We start from the raw sequence: 23,083 nt of genomic DNA on the forward strand, positions 1-23,083 counted from the left end.
CCAAATAAAACAACTAAAAACAGTGGCACAGAGAAATGGGGCACGACTCTTAGGCTCGCAAGATTATTTTCTGTGCATAACTCTTGGAAAGGAGGTGTTTGGGGAGAGAATCACAGAGAAAGTGTCCCCATTACGCACGATTTCGTTTCATACCGTTCTGTTCCACACAAACTTGTTTCGTTCCATAAGCAGACGTAAAAACAAAATAACCTAATTCTAAAATAAAAACACACCGTTTTGGCACGCCAATAGCGGGCAACCCATCGCTGGCACGCGCATCACTTGGGCTGGATCGTCGGTGCCATCAGAGCTGCAACTTAATCACCATCCGCGTCACGCTTGTCACCATTTCCAAATCCTGCACCTGCCTCCTCGCTGTTGCGCCACTGCTCCCATACATCCACATACTGTAAATCCTCTCCGTGCGGGCAAGTTAATGAGCTCTGTCCGTCGCTCCCGCGGTCCCACGGACGGACGATTGGGGGGAGGGGGCGATATTTAGACACTGTGAAAATATTGCATATGGTGGCAAATATTGCAATATTTAATATTATTGAATATCAGCCCAAGCCTAACTAAGGCCCAGATTTAGTTTTCTTCCGAAGAAACCCACCAAGTGCTTGTGAAGGTTAATGAATGCACATCCCTCTGCCTTGTCAGCTGTATGAAAGGGCAACTCTGCATGCCACCATTCACTCATTTTCACTCTCTCTTCATCTGTCTCTATTTCTCTCACTCTCTGGCAGTCTCTACAGTGGAGAAGTAGGTGGAGTTATGTTGGACGGCCCATGTACTACGTGTTTGTTGGACTGAACTGTCGTCCAGTGTGCTTAAGTATGTGAGCAAAAAGAATGAAGGCCTCTAGGACATACTACATCGTTATATAGCCCCTCCACTTCCTTTCAGCACACTGAGGATTGTGATGACACTGTATATCAACTTTTACTGCTATATTGCCCTTGTAGTGGACGAAACTGCAAGATTGGACTCCCTCCTTATTTCCTTTGTGTTTAAGCCTAAGTCTGGATCAATGTGAACGTCAAATCAGGCCGTAATTGAAGTAACATTATTTCTGCAGATGTTTCTATGAAAAATGATCCAACTCTCATCACTGTACAATGCAAATTGGCGAAGTTACACAACCTCAGTTCAAGCTGCCATCTAGTAGCAAACATGTAGAAATCTCGGTAACCACCAAGATTACAATTTTCATTGTGTATAGTCCGGCTTAAGATGACGACTTTATGCCATTTATTTGTCGTGTTGAAATTGTGTTCTTATAGTTAGTGGTTAGTAATTAGAAATCATCTTAACAGTTAATTAGCCACAAATGCTAACTTACTGAGAGAATGGTTTTGAAAGATGACCGATGTCTGAACCATGTGTTTCTTTTTAGTCTATTTGTTTGTATGTAAACATTATCACAATAGTTTATGTTTTTAAAAACATTAATTGATTTGAACATAGTGTTGTATGGAGTTATGTGACTTTTTCATGTTAAGTTCAATTACATTCACTAGTCAGGGAATTATCACCAGACAGTTAAAAGAAGAGCCACACAAAAACTCTGCCTCCTCCGCCATTTCATACATTATCTATACTTTTTGTTTTCTTTTCTTTTTAAACTTGTTCTGTCAGCGTGCTGGGCATACAACACAGAGTATTTGTATGCTTTTGCATCTAAGACAGAGTTCATCTGCAATTGGAGTTCAAGTTCTCAACCTGCAATGCAACTCTTTATCAATTCGTGAATCGTCAAGAACTGCTACAATACCTCTATCCTGTGGATGCCGTGAAGGATGACAAGAGCACAGTTTTTTGTTGAACAGAACCACCTTTCTTTTTGTTTTCAACCGAAACACAAAAGACTCAAGCCTAACTGATTGAAGTTAGAGTAGCTAGATTAATGAAGAGCCCAGGAGCAGTCGCCATTCAACCTGGAAGTCATCGGAGAATGGAATCAGTTTGCTCAGGCCGACTCCGTGACTGTGAAATCACCTCGGAGCATGTCGCATCGGCGCCTCCCCAGACTGGCAAATCGTTCCGGTCCACCAAGGAACATTGGACTTTTTCCCGGCACCATCCAACGGCTGACTCCAACACCGGGTGGCTGTAAGTAAGTAAGTCACTGCCATCGACAATCCGTAAAACGAAAGGCTTCCAAATCTGCTTTTTGATTCCAAATTTTATTAATTTCCCCTTCAGAGAAGTTAACTGCCCTTAGCGTTTGCCTTGTTTTATTATTTTGATGAAAGAGTCACATAACTTCCTTCTTCTCTGTCGTCTCTGAGTTAAAGTTTTGTCACCATTTAATAAATGGTGACAAAACTGGTAAATAAATGTTAAATATAATAAGCAAATGAATACAGGACTTCTCCTGTATTAATTTGCTTATTTCATATAGTATTTATTTTCTTTGGCATTTATTTTACTATGATTTAATTTATTCAATTAGTTTGCATGATAAAATAAATCCCATTTATTCAAAGAAGTAGGTCTGTTTGTGTTCCTTAAGACGTGAAGACAGTGGTAAATGTGTCGAACCAAGAAAACAAATTTTTATGAGACTGATCGATTATAGTTAATGTGGTTATAATTTATAATAATATGATAATTTAATTAGCCTGGCATCGCCAGGCTAATTCGCAAATGTGGATGAGTCTGGAATCTCTCAGTTCATATTCGATTTCCAAGGGCCGTTACCAACAGGCACAGACCAAAATGTCTCTGGATGCAGTTGGATATACCTAAGAGAATTAACCAGAGCAACGAAACATGTGACGTAGCACTTAGCAAGTGAGTTGGTAAATGAAAATTTTAGTACGGCAAACAGATCTTTCTTATCAACAAAATATACGTTTGCCAGTATAGTGTGGCGTATTTGCATACTACCAAATTTCACCAGATATAGTTGTGTATAGTATATACAAGTATAGTATAGAGTTTTTGTGTAGTATTTGGCCATACCATAGCTTCTGACATACTAAACATTTATTAAGTGTACAAAATAGTGTGTAGTACGCAATTCCCAATGCAGCACAGGACTGTACTAACCAGGAGTCTTTAAACACAACGCAGATTCCGGAAACATTGCCACCCCAAATGACTCTGTTTACTCCCCCACATAATTTCTCTCCATCTCTCTTTCCTCTCTCTCATTCTCTGGCGCTCACTCTGCCTGTCACTGTCTCCCTCTCTCTGCTCCGCTCTCTTTACCCCAGAACCCTCTCAATCTGACTTTTTTCTGCTGGCCCATATTCTTTCCTAAAGCTACCTCTATGACTAATTCAGGGACTAATGTGATGTGGCAAGTGTTTTAATAAGTAGGGACCCAAAGGGGCCTCCAGGACCTAACAGTAATACCCAATCTGTCCCACCGAGGGCCGTTTGAGTGGGGCTATAATCAGGAAAATACATTAATTCTGTGGCATTCCATCTGCACTTTTGAGAGAAAAAATAATCCCTGCGCCACATGTCCATTTGGTTTCTAATTAGTAGGTAATACTACAGCATCAAGCAAGTTTGTGACTCTATGCTACTCTTAATGTTAACACCAATACAGCTAAGATATTGCTTCCCTTGGGCTCTATAGGTTTTCATTATAGTACATCCCCAAACTGTCTAAAAATGTCCACCTAACTGCATAAAATTTGTGTGGCAATAGTCTCACTTGTCATATCAATATAGAGTGAAAATGATTTCAAATTGGAATAAATAAATCGGGGCTCGTGGTTAGGGTTTAGGATGCTCTGTGTTTTTCCACAATTTTGTGTTATTTAAAAATGTAATAACATTAACCTGTGTAATGCTGATAGTTTTTGAATGGAAGGAGACCATGGCTACATTCACAATGCAAGCCTTAGTGCTCAATTCAGATTTATTGCTCAGATCCAATTTTTCTGTTTGGCTGTTCACATTATTTTTTGTGTATTATGTGGCCAATATCAGATTCCAGTGTGACCTGGTCACGGTGCTGAACTGACCCGCATGCGGGTCAGTTCAGCAAATCAGTCTAAATAATTTCCCCCTAGGATTATTAAAGTATTTCTGATTCTGATTCTGATTCTGATGCGCAGAAATAACAAAGACGTCACATGCTGCATGCTGTCATACAGAATTAAACGTGGCAGGCAAACGCACGCAATGTACGCAACCAACTTATGGCTCTGAGTTGTGTGGTTGTTGTGGTTGTCAGATGGCGTGAGACCGTGTACCTCGGCTCAAGCTCGAGGACGAAATCTCTAAATCCAGACAGGGGCTGTTTTGGTTTTGTTTAATTGGGAAATTTAGTAAAATAAAAGACATATAAAATAAATAAAACAATATGCGCAAATTGCGCCCTGATCGCTCCCTGAGAGGGCACACACACACACACACACACACACACACACACACACACACACACACACACACACACACACACATTAAGACATGGACAACATGTGAAGGCCTTTCCCATTCCCAGTGGGATAACAGCATTTTGAACATTAAAACTATAAAAATCCAATCTCAGGAGCCGAAGAATCAAATGCCAAAGCCATGCTGGAACGACAAGTTGTTATGTAACTCTTGCCCTATCAACACAACACACTTTTACCGCTCTGGGTGCCTCCAGGGCAAACTAGAGGTTTGGCTGTGAAAATCACCAGCAGGAAGGGACCTTCGTTCTCCCTTTCCACTCACCTCATAGACATTAAGCTGGCTCTGACCTCGACACAGCTCCTTGTAGCTTGTTGTGAATTCGCCGATGAAATCATGGCTGCAAGGCAAAGACAGCAGCGAGTGAGACAGCCTGTGAGCCGACAAACCTCTGCAGTGGAGGTAAACTTTAGTATAGGGCACAAGCCAGTCACTTTTCTGACTGTGGCTATGTATCCATTTATTGCAATTGGAGAAAGGCGAGCATTTCTAAACAGACCTCTCTGGATCACTTTAATGGGTTTTGGAGTGAGCATAAACACGATGATGGGCATGATGATGTGGATAAAGTTACATAAATCAAAATGAATGTGTATGAGCACTTCAAAATAAAACACCTGGAAAATTAAGATCTCTCTCTCTCTCTCTTTCTTTGTGTGTGTGTGTGTGTGTGTGTGTGTGTGTGTGTGTGTGTGTGTGTGTAGGACTCTGTTACCTTCCATCTCTGTCCCAGTCATAGATTTCCACCTTGATCGTCCTGTAGAGCACAGACCAAAAAAAAGCAAAAACATGTTTGTGTGAGTACACGGATCAAACGTGGGCTTCTAACTATGATGTCCTTCAAGGCAGACCTCCCAGAAATCCCCTCTAAAACAACTGTGGCCTAATTAAGAGAAGTTGAAGGGCTGCCACACTGTTACTGTGTGTGTTTGGTCTGACAGGGAAAACAAGCCATTCAAGCTCATTAAACGTTAAGTACAGGCTAGATTAGATCAATCAAAAAAAACCAAAAACACCCCACCCTCTTGAAACAAACATTCTGCGTTTAAAACATGAAAATTATTCAAACAATTTAATTGAAGAAAGAAGAAAAAAATATTTTATTACTTTTTCAGAAATAAGATACTAGGCACACAGAGAGTGGGGATTTAAAACACGGAGACTTATTATATACTATGAAGGTTGCCCTCATAGAAGCAATTAAATCAGACTAAGCAGAGAATCCATAAAAATGATCATTGATCTCGATTAGCCTTGGTGTCACACTACTCGTGTCACACTCCTACTCCTATTATATATCTAAAATGTCAGGACTTCTCAGAATAGGTTGCGGAAGTTATAGCAATGACTATAATCAATTCAAATCCAAAGATAATCCTTAAGAATGTAGAAATACAAACAATAAAAAAATCCATAAAATTGTCTGTGTTGTGTGGATTACACGGTAAGTCACTGCATTGTTGCTGGGAATGGCGGACACCGCCACCAACAATGGAAACAGCATAGAGGAGCATATGCATAATGCAAATACATTGCAAGGCTGTTCCTTAAAATAGAAAAAATCAAATATGGGATTTTTTAAACTCTTACTGATTGCCACTATAGCAAAGATTTGAATGTTTTATTAATGAACGTATATTTTTATGCTATATTAATTTGTAGAAATAGAGTCTTAATCTGTCTCTACGAAGACAAAGTTAGTGGATACAGATGCAGAAAGTCTGTCAAAGATAGAAAACAAACCCTCTTGGGGCGGGCGTCTATTTTTACAAATTTCCAAAACAAGTTTGAAGGCGAGGAACCAAATACAAGCGCCTGAGAGCAAGGGCTGAGCAAAAGGAGGCAGAAAGTTCTTCCTCCACTGATGGAGAGATCAGAGGCTGTGACACACCCCTTGAGCTCCTGTCAATCATCTGTCAGGTGTCCATGAGGACGGATAAATGCCTTGCCCTGCTTTCCAGAGCCCAAAATGTATTTCCATCCTGCAATACATGCAGGCTGCATATAATATGACACCATGTGGGGGGGGCCATTATGTTAGCAACAAAAAGCAGAGTTTGCTTGTGTGCTGGCATCTAATGTTTGTTACACTGTCATTTTGCACGATGTGTTTATTACAATTAGGCAATATTAGTCTTTTCACTGAACAATCTTGTGGTAAATATTTGATTACTCAAGTAATCATAGTGGTATTTTCACTTTATTATAACGGACGGTGGTTTGTGATAATTATTTTTATATTTTAAGTTCTTTGTTTTATAGTTACAATTTTGAACTCATTGTTTTTATGGCCCTCATCAATCATCAGTCTGTCATTTCAGTGCGCTTCCTTACGGTTGCCATAAGTGGGCCTACTAGACTGAAATGTGAAAATGAAAGTTGAAAATGCATATAAGCTCACAGATTACTATATTTTTTCACAGTACTATTTATTTACAGCATTTATTTGTTCACTGTTGACGGTGTGGCTGTCACGCACTGTGTGGTGTTTTCGCATTTTGGCAATGTAGGCGATGGAAAATTATTCATGAATACATGGCGTTCAAATTCGGTATCCCTCATTGTTGTTAATCACTGGATAAGACTTATTTGTAATTACATTTGTTAAATACCATAATAATCAAAGAATCTGATTACTAAAACTCAGGAAAAAATCATTCAGAAACTCAGGGAGTTGGCCGGGCAGAAATCCTACGGTTTTAATGATACTCCTCATTCCCAACTCCTATCCTGCCATTAACATAAATATTTATATGGGAAACATTGCTTTTTGATCATTCTTTTTATACTTTGTGGTCTTAATGTAAGCTGTGTCTTCAAAACTAAAACTTCCTGCTGGTACAAGACAAAAAAATAAAAAATAAAACTACTAATAGCCCTTTCCCACTGCACCAAAAACCCTGTAACATCCGGTATTTGTCACCAGTGGGAAAGGAAAAACCCGGGTCTCAGTCCCAGGTCAAATTACCCTGTTATAGACCCGGGTTCAATCGGCTCCACCTCCGATCGGCTGTGATGTGAACAGGACGACCCGCTAATTTGGGGCCCTTTGCCTGCGCGGTGTGACATGCGATGGAGTTCCGTACGTTGGAGCTCCGTACGTTGGAGCTCCGTACGTTGGAGCTCCGTACGTTGGAGCATAAATAGACAGGAATATCCATGTATCATCCCATCATTTTGAGTGTGGGGATCGCACCGAGAACGGACCCTCACGCTCCCCTCCGGGCTCCGAGTCACTCCAGCATCGCACCAATTGTCCCCGCTTGGGGCGAGGGAGCAGCATGGATACTCCACTTCTACTGTAGTGTTGCGTCGTTCATAAATGATGTGATTCTTTTGAACGGCTCAAAATACTTTTTTTTCAAGTTTTACAGTTTTATGTCGTTGTTTGAGTTTCTGTCTCCTCTACTGTTTTATTCCCCATCACACTGGAAACATGACACACTGCTTTTCAGCCGTGTTCCGCCAGGAAAAAACTGCCTTTCTCCTAGCAATGGGAAAGGTATCAATCGCCTATTTTTAGCGGGTTCAGAAAACTCGGGTAAACCTTGTTTGGTGTAAAAACGGTATACCACACACAAAGTAAGACCTTACAGTAATACATTTCATTGCTGTCTCTTCACCCAACGGGATGTTATGTATAACTGGAAAAAGCAGTTCATTTTCCAATAACTATAAAAGCCAGAATGTCACAAAAACTGGCTGAATGGCCAATCCCCAGCATCATTTCATGCTTCAGAATCGCAGTAGATAAGAACAAAATCCTCCCAGAGAGAAAATCTGAAGTACAGAATGGAGAGAACACAGAAAACAAAGGATGGAAACTAAATTGGATAACCTCTAGCAGTCATTCTGTGAAATCTGCATGATATCAGAATTCCAAAAAAAAAAGGAAAGTGCTCTGCTTTTGATAAATGCCTTTTCCAGGGACCTTCAAGGCATCTCAGACTCTGGGCTTTTGACTCAGCACGACATTTAAGTCGACTTCCTTCAGATGGAAATGTAACAAATATCACTTCACCATACTATATAGGTCCCAATTAAAATCAGACCCTTTTCACCGCACAGAAAGGCGCATTTCTGAATATCTATGCCTGATTTGACCAACATTGTTTGATTTTTTGAAATAAAAAGAATACTCAAAAGCTTGAATAAAAACAAATCTCTAACGACTGCGGATATTTCTACCTGGAAATAAATCTAGGTGAGACGCTAAACTGTGATAGAACCCTCAGACGGCGTGTGAGCAGACGTGAGAGCTTCGTCTCCATCTGCCTGAGCTAATTAGCTGCGGCTTCAGCCAAGTGGAGACGGCGGCGCACCCTGCGGGCGCCAGCGCGGCGAAGAGGCCGCATCTGACGCATGCTCTTTGAACTCCGCTGCAGACTCGCGGCTGTCTAGCTGCACATATTCTACAACCCACGACCACTTTTACACGGGGTTCCTCTGATGTTCCAAGCAGCCCGACTCACAGTCCGCAGGGTCTTCCTCTCCCTCTCCCACTCTCTTTCACTCACCTCTCTCACTCAGGTTTTGTGTTGCTGCCAACAGCTTCCCTGCATGTCAGCACTCCTGCTAGGCCCCTTGCTCCTCTGAGATTCGGATAAGATGGGAGATGCCACTGGAATGGCCAATCAGAGAATTTTCTGAAAGGCTATTGCCAGTCGGACAAATCAATGAGCAACCAGGCTAGACTCGCAGGATGTCAGACACGTTCTGTAATAACTCTCTGTTTGAGCCGCAGATAAAATAACGCTATAGAAAAATCGATGGTGTCTAAATTTGCTGAGGCCGACCCGTTAGAAATGATTACACCGCCTTTCAAAATTCTCAGGGCAGCAATGTCCATCACAATATCGCAGGAAATGTTTTCAATCCTCCAAAATGTGAATGTATGTGTGCCAGTTTGTAATAATAATAGTAATAATAATAATAATAATAATAACAATAATAATAATAATCATAATCATATTACTATACTTATTATTATTGTTGTTGTTATTATTATTATTATTATTATTATTAATAATAATAAAAATAATAATAATAATAATAATAATAATAATAATAATAATAATAACAATAAAGGTTCTTGTAATCAGTGTTAATCGTTAATAAAGTCTTCATAGATGCTTATTAACATTATAATTGTATATCATATATTAGCAGTTCACCATGCATTTATTAACAGTTAACTATGCTTTTATTATGTTTTAATAAGACTATATAAGTGTGAATAATATAGAAGTAACTGCATTGCGCGATACGGTGTGCATTTCTCCAACAAAACCAATAAAAAATTGTGTGTTTTTATTGCAGATGTATTTATTTATTTTATTTAATTTTTTACAATGTTCACAGGAAACAAAAAATCCCTGCATCTGAGAGTCCTGGTGCAGTGTCCGTGTGTCCTCCAAGCCTGGAGCACGGCTCAGAACGAACTTTTAAATGAGGCCTTGATCTAACATGAGTGAAGATTCAGCAACTGGATTGCCTATTTCTCACCTAAAATTTGTTCAGAAACAGATTTTGGTGGACTGATAAGGTGAAATCAGTGAAAGTTACGGAGTATATACTGTACAGCAAAACCTAGAAGCCATGCTCAAAGCCCATTGGCTCGAGATCGGACTTTTGGAAGGCGGCTCCTCCCACGAAAAAACAGCCCAATTTTGAACAAGGCGGTATAGAGGTATGTTATAATGGCTAGAATGTATAATCTGAGTGGTATTTTCGGCAAAAATATTCAAAAACATGTTTTGGGGACCTAAGAGACCTTTATTAACTTGTCTAAAAATGAGCACTTCGTCACAATACTAATGTTATAAGCATCGCATAAGACATTTCACTGCATATATGTATGAGCCTATGTATATGTATGTGAAAAATAAACCTCTTGAATCTTATAAAGACCTTATTGACAATTAACTAACACTTATCACAAGGACCTTAATATAAAACGTTACCTACAGGGAAAGTACTTTTTAAGAAGAGATTTAAAAGCAGCCACTAACTCAGCCAGCCCTATTTCCTCAGGCAGGTCGTGCTGAGTGCTTTGGAACTGCATGCCTCCTACCTGTCATAGTCTCCATTGCAGAGCGCTCTGACGGGAATGGAGAAGGGCTGCCATACGGGGTTCAGCGTGTTCTTCACAACTTCCGTCTTGTGGCAGATGGTGAACCTGGAGACATTATTGCAACAGGTCCTAAAACAAGTAGCTCGAAGTGAAACCCAATAAACAAACCTTCCCTCCCAAAAACACTTCCCGCTGAGCACTTTGAAATTATTTCCCACGTAATACGGGAGCGGAAGCTTTCCCAACACTGCGGAAACGGAGTGGAACTTCATCTGACCAGTGACATCTTTTGGTTTCTGCTTCACATTTTTCGAACACTGATCATCTGATTTTTTCTCTCAAGTTGCCTGCATTCTTCCCAGCATGCACAGCTTTCTTTGAATCCGTGAACGTCTCGTCTTTTGCTGCAAAATTGGAAAACTTGCGAGACACGTGGGAAACCCCATGCATGGAAATTAAGAAGATCCACATGGGGATTTCAGAAGATCCACGCCGTGTTTTAGTGTCGAATCACTGTGTAATGGTTTTATGTTTGCCAGGGGACCGAGTCCGTGGCTCCACATCATTTAATCAGTACGCAGCAACCTCCAAGGAACCCTCGTCCAATTGCCTGACCTTGGTTCCCTCTGACTTTGATCTCGACGCTGAGCCCTCCCCGCTTCTCCCTGCGAAGCTCAAATGAACGGAAAAGGCAAAATTCAGAGGAAAGAACCAAGACAAGCCAAACTTACGTTCCGTCTTCATTGCTCCTGTAGAAGACCATGAAGGGGTCTGACTTCCCAAAAAAGTCCTTCTTATCCAATTTGTTGGCACAGAATTGCATGGTGGCAAAATCCTAAAGAGAGAGAAGGGGGGCCGGGGGGTAGGGGTACTGTAAATCCTATCATTGCTCTATTTTTTTTCCCCCTGCTTGTTTTTGGGGTTTTTTCCAAGCAGGCTGAGTGCTGATATAAATGAAAGCATAAAAGAATCAGAGGAGCTAGTCTTCGGTGCTTCGAGACTCACCACAATGCACAATGCTTCTCCAGAATCTGCATGAAGATGAAATGCATTCATCACTCTTATTTTTTTTTTACGATGTATGTCTGAAAAGATAACTGCGGGTGTGACAGCAGATGTCAAATTTTAAAACACAGAGCCTAATCACGACACACTGTGAGAGCACACAGAAGCAGAGAATTGGATTCTTAAATCCCTCATATGGATAGGGATTGTGTGCAAAGAGGAAATGGAGGGTCTGAGTGCAGCTAATTATACATTAGAAAGGCTGGTATTACCATAATTAGACTCATTTAGGATGCATTTCACTGTGCACTGCCATTACGAGGACAATGAACACACACTACTGTATATTGCTTCCTTTTCCAGAGGCACTCCCTGTGGTCAAGGTGTGTGGCTGTACCGTGTAATGGGAAGGCTAGATAACGGACAGACAGAGGCATTGTAGATTCTGTGTACACCTTAAAAGCGCAGATAAACATCCACATCAGAGGAAACTCTAGAGAAAGATCTGTGCAGCCGACTCCCACCCTGCCTCCTACCTTATTATCATATTGTTTGCAGAAAACAAAAACAAAACACCAAAGGTGTACATTAAATATTCAATACATGCAAGCAGGACCATCATCCAGGTTTTACCTTAACTTGGCCTCTTACCTTGCAAGATCAAATATTCAGTGGATTTATTCATTCCTCTGAGGTCTTTTGTTAGAACTGTGGCGCAGTGCATTGCATTGCTGCCTCACAGCAAGAAGGTCCTGGGTTTGATTCCCGCCTGGGGCGCTGTTGGCACCTTGCTCCTATTTGGGTTATCTCCCAAATAGGAGCCTTTCTGTGTGGAGTTTGCATGTTCTCCCCGTGCTCACATGGGGTTTCCTCCACCTCACGTCAGTAAGGTGGAGGAAATACATGCACACATCATCGTCTGACCACTGGCCACCATCCAAAGCGCGTGTGTGTGCGCGCTGTGTGACAAATAAAGATTGTTCTTCTTCTGAACGGTTAAAACAGAACGACACTGGGGTCAGCTGAATTGAGGGCTGCTGTGACTCCAATCAGTCTGGCCGCTCATTACGCTGACCCGTCACCAGCTGAAAACGCATTGCATGGGTGTCGTACCGGTGCTCAGACACCACCCAGAGTCGCAGAATCTATCTTCACAGAGCACTGTGGAAACAAGGCTGCACCTCCGGTGGATGTGGTAAACAATAAAGTAACTCTCAAATTAAAGCGTGTAAAGTGCAAACTGAGCTGCTTTGATTAGCACCACGGTGTCCAATCAAAGTGATGGGGACCAATGAATTGTTGTCGTGCTGGAGAACAAAGCGGAGAGCTGATTGAAAACAGTAAGCGGCGGCTAAATGGGCCAGAGCTGTAGTATACTGTATATATATATATTTTCACTTCCTGCTATCCCACTAAGTTGTTATCAGGGGTTCTACCTCGAAACAAACAGAGTTGTTCATTGTCAGTGCGAGATAAGGATAGAAAGTATGACACAACTAAACTAAAATTCCCTTCCTTTTGTTTTCGTATGTATTGTCGGGTATTGATCGGCCAAACTTGATGGGAAACAACTCATCATGACAGGAAAATTTAATTTGCGGTACACAAGATCCTATCTTCTAGAAATTCATACCACACAGTATCACCTAATACAGACCAAAGCTGTAGCAAATGTTATCTTATTACCCAAACATTTGGCAATTGTTTTTTAGTCAAATCAAGCCTGGCGCTGCCGAGCTTTGCCCTGACAGGCACCACAATTATCGCATCATAGAGACGGGATGCGGTAAGCCTCCATTAGGCACAGAAAACACATCCTCACACCAGTGCCTCACAGCGCCCGCTCTGCAGGTGGGATGTAAAGGCAGAACATTCATTGCAGTAGCCAGTGGGCTTTAGGGGGGGGGGGGGGGGTGAGATGTGCATCCTGCTTCTGCCTCCTGCAGTCCAGCAGAATATCACCCAACAGACACAGAGACTTATGGTAACTAGCTTTTCAAAGACTGTGAGAAAAGTAATACTTTTCAGATGCAAGGATGACATTTCCATGACATTAGCTCATTTAAATTAGGCCACGCTACCACGGGCTCTCGGAGGATCCTTATGCACCAACAAAGGAAGCAGACGGATGGAACCAATCACAAAAAATATTTAATAATATATAGTTCATTGAATTTATGTTTTAATGCTTGGGAATGTATTGTAAATGTACGCCTCATGCAAGTCATTTTTTATTTTATTTCTTGAGATTATTTCATACTGACGAATCTAATTTCCCTTTACCCATTCCAGTGGATGAATACATACTACATGCTTAGGTAATTCATTTTTATATTGCCAGGTTTTACTGCTTAGCAATATATTGCAACCATTCAAGGGAATTGAGCTGATAAACAGTTTAATTAATTTAAGATGATCACTGACTTGAGAACAACATGCTGTAACTCTCTTGCACATAAGAGAATAGGGCTGGAGATTGGCAGGGTATATAATTGGGCTGGATCTCACTTTAATTTCAATAGAAAGGGTCACGATTTGATTCGATTGATTGAGACAGCTTACTGATTTTTATGCTTAAGGAAAGGTACTACCAACTTTTCAGTATGCCATTTGACATCCATTACAAAAATATTTCACCAAACAAATTCCATCTAATACACAAATTCAATATTTCAATTCATTTGTGACTATGGTGGTGTTTACTTTAAGGGGGCGATTGTTTCATAACTTCCCCAAAAAAGTAAAAAAGTCAACTTAATTCAGAGTAAAGATCTTTTTAACCTAGCCCTAATGGCAAGTAATATCTATTCTATACAGGCAGTAGCTGTGATGAACGCTTAAACCAGGCATCAACTTTACTGAGCCGCATACCCAGGCGGGTTGTGTTTCAGAGCTGTCATATGAACGCAGCTGTGTGGTTTGCTGCTCTTTGAATCAACGAGAGCCTCAGCGGGACTGCGAATGAGGATGAACTGGGAGACAGCCATCCGCTGATGCCGGAGCTCCTCGGCGAGTTCTATGTGCCAGAGATAACGACAGCCAAGAGGGAGTCTTTGATCCACACTGGGGCTGCTGCTCCGTCTAATGATACCTGGCAAACGCGCCAAGGTGAGAGCCAGCCTGCCTCTCCTGCAGAACTTTCCCTCATGATTCCCCATCCAGCTTGAGCTGCGAGGTTCAGTCAGTCCTTCCAAACAAGGACGGTGATGTTTACCTCTGAGAAAATCAGCACCTCTGCAGCCCCAACGTATCAGTCGCAGGTGGCTTACAGAGTAAACATTATCCTGATGGATGATAGCGTATCCAAACTGTGAGAATTCTCAGCTATGGAGCTTCTTGTGACAATACAATAATTGCATATTTCAAGCATGGTCTTGCTATTGCTTTTTCTTTGTTTGTTTTTTTCGGTATCTCCTCCTCGGAGTTCAGTTCTGTGGTTCGGGTCTGAAATGACATTTTGTCTCTCTAATCAACTTTGCAGGAGAGGAAATGGCTACTGGTGACAGTAGAGATCATTTGCATTTATATTACAAATTGCATAATTGGAGTGGTGCTTGGCGGTGAGACGACTAACTCGTGCTACAGCAGATTACCCGTTGCACCTGGTGACTCACCGCGGAGCATTGTTGTGCTTGTTGGCTGTAAGCAATGACACTTCAGGTGAAGCGAGACATGAACGCGGTAATGGCTATTACCGCGGTTTTATTAGCTGTTTGGCACCTCTATGATAGGGTCAGAGGATATTGCTTATATGTCACAAATTATCCTTTTATATTTCAAAGCCTGAGATAAAAACACTATAAGTCACACGTAACTACTGTATGGCCAAAGAGGTACAGATCACTTAGGATCACGAAGGATGCTGACTAATATAGGAATTTAATATGTTATTAAGCTGGGATGTGTTAGTGGTGCTTTAGGATATCATAAAACATTTATGCTGCGGCTGCAGCTCAATGGTTTGCTTTACAGCCGCAGAGGGAAGCCAATTGTTCTGCCAATAAGTCTTGCTAGCCTCTCCTGCTCTGCTGAAAGAACTGTAATGCGATTATTTACTATCTTCATTTAGCAGGGCAGAGAAGAAGCCAAAGGGAGTTAATGGACATAAACTGCAAACATGGATTCATGGATGAAAACACCACACACAATACATGTACGTTTCAGCAACTGGAAATAACATGGGACCGTTTAAAGACAAACTGAAATCCAAAAACAATCTTAAATTTTAATGTCTACAAACCTTGAACATGGCATTATAAAACATTACGTAACATTATGTGAATGACTCATATATTATGTTTTTGACAGTTGTATCCAGAATGACTCTCAATCATCTCCAGAACTGACAGGGAGTGGTCTCACCCTAATTAATATTCAAGAGCTGACCTTTAGGTTATACAAAAAAAAAGAAAAATATAATTACAAAATTTCAGTTACAGAAACTTGTGAGGGAATCTAAATCATTTTAATATATACAAATATAATGGAATTAATCTTGCCAAAGTCAAGGGCTTTAAGTAGCCAATTTCAATTCACAGAGATCACTGACATACATTTATTATATTTACAGTCATAACAGATGAAGAACAAAATAAATGCAGCCATGAAAAGGAGAAAGATAAATACTCACTCTGCAGTTTCCCAACTCCTCTGCAGATAAGATAACGGTTCCACATTTCTTCCCAGGTATCCCACTACAGTAAACAAGAGACATCATCCTTTTTTTTAATCACAAATGTTAGGAGAAATACATGGAATCATTGTTCATTATGTACCATTATGTAGTGAGCTCTGGTTTACAGTGTTCTTTAAAAGAACTTACATAATTTTACTTTCAACTACTTTTACATTATATTACATAGTAATACTTATGTGGGATACTTTCCGACATAAGATGGGAACCTTATGTAGGAAAGCATCCCACATACTCTAAGTATTTATTGTAAATTCCGGGGGGGGGAAATTGGATTGCGGTCAGGGTCGGAGAAAACAACAACTCAGCTAAAAGCAGTAATAAGCAGTAAAGACCCTAATCATCATATACCTTGTGGGAGTTTTGCCTGCCACATGGCACCCGAGTGGCGTTTTCAGGGCCCTCTAACACAGAGACACAGGCAATGGGGTTGAAAGCACACCAGTTTTATTATAGCGAGTGGGCTAGGTGGAACAGGCCCGGAGCAGATGAAGGACACGTCACAACAAGGGCTCCTCTCCTGTGTATATGTGGGGATGGGGGCTTTACCTGTTGCGCGCTGATTACTCTAACGGGCAACAGGCGTAACTGCGTAATTTCCTAGAGCCAAGACAGGTGTGGCTGCTTAAAGCGCACCACCCCCACGCCACATACTTGTAATGCTTTCCATTCTGACTTTTGTTGTGAAACATGGTTGGAATTGTAAATACCAAACTACTTCACCAACTAGTTTCTCCAGAGAGAGAATGAAAAGCCATCAGTTCCTTAGCTATTAACATTGTTTTTATCCTCATGTATTTTATCCTCAACCTTTAACTCTTCCAAATTCTAATTAATTTTTGCTAATGTTGTTAATATTACATGCTGCTGTGTGCACATGAAAAATTCCAATAATTACCAGCAGGTGTGGGCCAGTTCTCCACAGCGTAGTACTATCGAAAATGTTAACATCTCACTGGGAACTGAAACTCAACCAAGTTGTATGTTGTAAGGTTCTCTGTGTCACCAGAACTTTTTCTTTTACTTAGCAATTATTTTTACTCCGCATCATGTTGAATTGCAAGTTACAGCGAAGGTTTAAAGAATTCCACACAAATCCTACACCACAGGCCAAAGGGAGGGCAGCACAAGACACAAACAGAGGAAAAAGGACAAGAAAGAATGCAGAGCAATGCACAAGAAAACAGCACAAGACACACAGGATGTAGCCCGTGCACCCGAAGACGATTGTTTCCACAAAGTAATTAATAAATGAGTGTTGGCATTCTTATTGCATGGCATACCAGTGATCATAAAACCAATTAAAAGCAGAGATTAGTGGGAACCACAAGCACCCACCCCATAGCCCACACACCCACACACACCCACACACTCACACACCCACACACACGCTGTAGATTTAGACCAGTCTCCTGTGAACTGTTACATTTTTAATATCCACTGCACTGTTGTGAATTGGCCCAAATGTTCTGGCAATTATGAGCATTTTAATATCACCATGACCAGGTTATTCACTGATGGTGAACCAAAATTTCTCTGTGGCTTTTCGAATAATTGTATAGTTAAGTTATTAATTTCTTAAAAAAATAAAATAAAATTGTGAGCACAGAAAGAGACAAGGGCAGTTAATCAAGGAATAGGGTGTACTCTTTGTTTCCAAAAAATGTAAAAGGTGTGATTTTTTTCTTTTTTTATGTTGCTTCAGTTCAGCTGATTTATTGTTAACATGCAAAAATTGTAACCTAACAAGACCATTCACCTTTCGACTGTTTGATTTAGTATTTTCACACAAGTTGTATAAGGGGTAGAAATCAAAGCATAGAAACTATGACACTGAAAGTATGACACTGTTGCATTTAGATTGTCAGGAGACATTCTGTAAAATAACTTAAAACAGTTTTGGGTTTTTTTCCAATGTATACATGTATCCACATTATTTTAATGTTACTGCATTATTTAACTATCAAATAATGCAAAATTATATGCTAAATTGTGATCAAAAACTATGTTATGGCCAGTCAAATTATTGCGTGAGAATAGAGCACATCACACAGGAGAAAATCCAAGGTGAAATTTTAAACTGAAAGATCAAACATCAGAGAGATTTTAATGATCCGAAAACTGCATTTTCGGTCAGAGGGATTTTTAGCCCCTGTTACGTTGCCTGTATCTTACCCTGCCTCTTGTCGCACTATGCCTGCACTATGCCTCTTATGTCCGATCCAATGACTTATGCCCTTATGTCCCATGTTTCACTGCGTTACATCGTGCTTTATTCCAACAATGGTCGCTCCAAAGACTGCCCTAAATGTTATTTGGCTAGATCGTTTGAAGTGGGACAAAATTAGATTTTTTTTTTTTTTAATATCCAATCCTTTGCCTCTCGGCACCCTTTTCAGTTTTGTGCAGGCAGACCCCATGTCACCCATGCTCGTGCACTCTCCAAGACAGGATATCTACTTTCCAATCATTGAGAAGCACTCCAGCTGCTGGCAGTCCTGTCATCTTCCAAGATAAGAAGGAAATTACACAGTAGTCCTGCCACGCTCCTAGCAGGAGACTGATCATCAGTAGGTCAACCTCACAGCTGATTCACGTCCAGCTGTGACCACTGATCAGCCTGTCTTCAATCCAATGATTATTTATAACATAGTGTTGTTAATGGAGAGACCGGGCTACACTGCAATAGCATAAGCTCTCAAGACTATACCTCAGTGGCGGAGGGTCTTGGACATTGAAGGTTTTTTTTCTCCGTTTGCTTTATCTGCCGGTATGGGGTTCAAGTAATTGAAGTAATATTAAAAAGTTGCATTAACAAATGAAGGGTCTCTCTTCAATAACCTGAACTGGTCTCTTGATACTGGGGGGGTGGGTCGATACTCAATCTCAATCCACTCTGGTGTTTATCTCACCGAGGCATCAGATTACAAATATACATGTTAGTATTTGTCCGTTAAATGGGAGAGGATCCCGGCTGTAACAATGCATGGCGTAATATAAAGCCATCACATCTCCCAGTCTCCTCACTCTCCTCCTCCGTGGAGACCAATCTCATGGTGAATTAATTATCGTTGAATTATTGATGTGTTACTCCCAGACGTCTCCAATTCTGCTCAATGATGCCTCAAACGGGCACTCAGCCCTTTAGCTATGAGGACAGTAAAAGCTACTGAGGCCACGGGTCAAGTCATATCCCTCAGGCCACAACAAGGGCCAGTGCCATTATCAAACTGGAAAAAGACCCAATGAGGGTGACAGGTTTTTACCAAGGACAGGTCAAGATGTGCCATTGCAATCACCCGACTCAATTTTCTGTGGCAATGAAGAGAAGATGGTACTGCTTGTAGACTTTTAACTCAAGCATGTATTATTGATTACAATGGTTTAATTCTTTGGAAAGACAAAGTGAACTAGTGCTGGGGTAAGTTGGTAAAAGCAATTCCTGCCTTTCATATTTGGCACACAAGTTTCTCGTGTGATATTGTCTGAAGGGTCCTGTATGAGGATGCCTTCGTTCACGGCGCTCATTCATAGACGGGGCCTCGATGGGAAGCACTTTGATGATGAAAGCCTGTGAAATGTGCTGCCGCTGTGTCATTTCCGACTCTATCTATATCTATATCTCTATCTCTATCTATTATGGACGGGGCCTCAACTGTGATGCAGCAATGCAACTCCGGCTCAATCAATTGGTTATGTACATCCTATTTCAATTTTCCCATTGACTCTGACGCTCAAATGATTGAATGTGGAAACAACTGATTTGAAACACATAAAGCTCCATCACAATGAATGACTTCTTGGTAGAGCTTTTTGTTTTTTCTTGAGTTTAAGGGTTGCTTTAAGTCAGCAATCACACAGTGATCAAATCAGACAGAATGGGTAACTAGATTAAGATCTTTGTCTGAATAATGGAAGATTGCTCATACAATTACATTTGATGACTTTGAAGACTTGATGCAATATTTATTTTCAAGAACAAAGGCAGAGAAAAGATCATTGAGCTGATCATTGAGCTGTGATGACACCAACCCTTTCACGGAGTTGAGGCAGTGCAGGCAACTGAACAATATTTAGATGATACTCTTGTTAAGAAGAATGATAACTGCTGCTTATCACCATTGGCTTCTTGGCTTTCAGTAAAAGGCTAACCTGATAAAAAAAAGGACACTCCCGCTGAGCTTGTGAATAATACAGGTGTGCAGTGGCAGCAATAACCATAAAGTTTTGTACCACTGAACATAATACTATTTGAAAGGGCTTCATAATTTATTCTGTCACCGGGGCTTCCTTTGTCACAACAGACACATTGCCATATGGCGCCAAACAGATGACTCCAGGTAATGTCCATGAGTTGAATTGATGTGTCACGAAATCCTCATGCGGAATTCATATTTACAGTCAAATTGGCATCACGTCAGTAAAGCTAGATCCTTTGCTGGGGACCTCACAAAGGAAACAAATAACAACAACAGCAAGGAATGGGGATAAATTTAGCACTGCCTCTACCCAAGAGAGAGCAGGAAATGTTTATATAAAAATAACAATAAATGTCCCACAATAATAAACACTAAGAACTTCAATTCTCAGAGTATCAAAACACTTTTACAGTAATTAATTAATTGATTGATTGATTCATTTTGAATGATCACCAATGAAAAAGCTGGCTTCAGTTACTCTGATCTGCCTAATGAAGTGTAGCTTCCTAAACATTAAAGGGGACCTACATGTATTATGCAAAACTCACTTTTTCAGTGCTTGTGCACATACATTCGGGTCTCTGATGGACCTAGTAAAAAAGAAGCTGTGAAAAGAGAAAACCCAGTCAGTTTATTGTGAGCTGTCTATGTCAGAAGACATAGAAACATCCTGAAACGAGCCGTTCAGCTTTGTGTCTCAGTACTAGGTAGCATTGAGACACATTAGAATTAGAACCGCCCCCCTATCTGAGTAACCCACAACCAGACCCGCTAGCATCGAAGTTAAGAGCTTAGCATGGGAACTGCTGTTGTTGGCTACAGAAACCAGCACAAATCTTTTAAAAGAAAGGAAAGAGGAGACAAATCTACGGACGATGGAAATAATACAGATAGTATTTGCTGTGTGTTTCTTTCTGTGTGTGTGCATTTGTGTGTGTCTGTGTGTGTGTGTGTGTGTGTGTGTGTGCGTGCGTGCGTGTGAGTGTGTGTGTGTCCACGGTAGGTTGACTGTGCTGTAGGCTGCAGAGCGCAATCCGCTCCGCGTTTCTCCAAACAAAACCGTAGATGTATTTATTTTATTTTATTTTATTCTATTTTACAACGTTTCTGTAATTGAATGAAACAAAAAAGCCCCAGGACTCCCAGAGTGCTCCAAGCTCCTCACTGTTCCGGACCAGAGTTTCCGTTAGAAAAAAATTATTCCGGTCAAATATTATCTGTTTATTGAGCTTAAAAACAATTGATGAGCAGGCTATATAGAGAATGACATCATCAAGGCATGTAGATGTATAATATTTTTTTATTTCTATATTTAAGAAAATATATGTCCCGTCAGTTAACTCTAATTTAAAAATAAATAATTAACTATTATGAACATTACTACTTGAAATCAAATAATTATCGGAAATGCGCGGAAATGAACAGATCGGCGGAATTCTTTATCGAAATGATCAAGTCTATTATATTTTGACATTGAGGAAAAAAATATGGCGACAATTATCGTTATCATTTTGTCGCCCAGCACTAATTCAAATTATGCTTCGAGGGAATAATTTTCACCGGACATTGTAAGAGAGTCAAAAACCGGCAATTACCAGATAACAGAAACGCTGCTCCAGACACTGCGTGAAAGTCGGACCAACTTTTGAATGAGGCCTTGTAGATCTAAAATGAGTGAAGATTCAGCAACTGGATTGCTTATTTCTCGCTTCAAATTTGTTGAGAAACAGATTTTAGTGGACTGATAAGGTGAAATCAGTGAAATTTCATGGAGAAATGCAATGCGGAGTAAAGCCCAAACCCAATTGGCTCACAGAACTAGGGCTGTGGCCGCTCATTACATTTAAAGATACAAACGCAGAAACAGCCTGTTTTGGAAAACTATGGTTTTGAAGTATGTTACAATGGCTTGAATGCATAATCTGAGTGGTATTTTCAGCCAAGAAATTCACAAACATGTTTTGGGGACCTCAGAGACCTATATTAACTTGTTGAAAAGGAGCATAATAGGTCCCCCTTAAGAGTCAATTCATGCCTACTGGTCTTGACAAGATTCCCTGTTTAACTAACTGAATGGAAACTAATCGGGGAGTTTATTTCAGCATCAGTATACAGGAATGGCTTGGCTCGGTACAACCAAATTCAAGTCCATGCAATTCCGATAAAAAAGCGCACAATCTAGGCATGCATTGCATATCATATTATAGATATTAATGCCTCTATAGATGCTTCTCTGGAAGCACTTTCCATTGTGAAATAACGATTCAGAATTCCTATATTCTCCATTACCTGCCAACCGGGAGGGTGTTCGTATGGAAGCCAGCAAGATTAAAGTCAATAGAGGGAGAATGAAGCAATTGTCAGAGCTGTTAGCGTTGGGTCATTATGATGAGAAATGGTCTTGATATTTAACCATGCAGAAACGTGTCAGGCATATGAAAGTCAAGCCTACCCACTAATATGAATGAGTGTGCAACCAGAAGAAAATTGAAAAATGTTTGTTTTCTCATTACAGCTGTTGAGGGGCTGGTTTCCCATTGCGTTTCTGGGCATCATCACTGCAGCACTTTTCGTTTAAAAGAATGTTCAGTGTGAAAAGTCAGCACCAGACTGGGATGAGCTCAAAACGAAAACGACTGGTTTGGACGGATGGCCCAAAAGCAAAGCTCAAAATGAGGACCAGTCATTTCCAAT

General features: G+C 40.6%; 1 protein-coding gene across 4 annotated transcripts in view; it reads right to left on the bottom strand.

Moving 5' to 3' along the window:
* Positions 1–23,083, bottom strand: part of cpne5a (copine Va) — a gene marked incomplete at both ends in the record, with an annotated part of 75,220 nt that overhangs the window by 18,015 nt on the left and 34,122 nt on the right. For all 4 annotated transcript variants that reach the window (XM_080015410.1, XM_080015412.1, XM_080015411.1 and 1 more), the window contains 5 exons: positions 4,684–4,759; positions 5,135–5,176; positions 10,493–10,597; positions 11,224–11,327; positions 16,128–16,191. In XM_080015410.1, coding sequence (XP_079871536.1) covers positions 4,684–4,759; positions 5,135–5,176; positions 10,493–10,597; positions 11,224–11,327; positions 16,128–16,191 — 391 coding nt within the window. The remainder of the gene's footprint in view (positions 1–4,683; positions 4,760–5,134; positions 5,177–10,492; positions 10,598–11,223; positions 11,328–16,127; positions 16,192–23,083) is intronic.

Source organism: Zeus faber (genome assembly GCF_960531495.2).
Source record: "Zeus faber genome assembly, chromosome: 15".
NCBI lineage: Eukaryota > Metazoa > Chordata > Actinopteri > Zeiformes > Zeidae > Zeus > Zeus faber.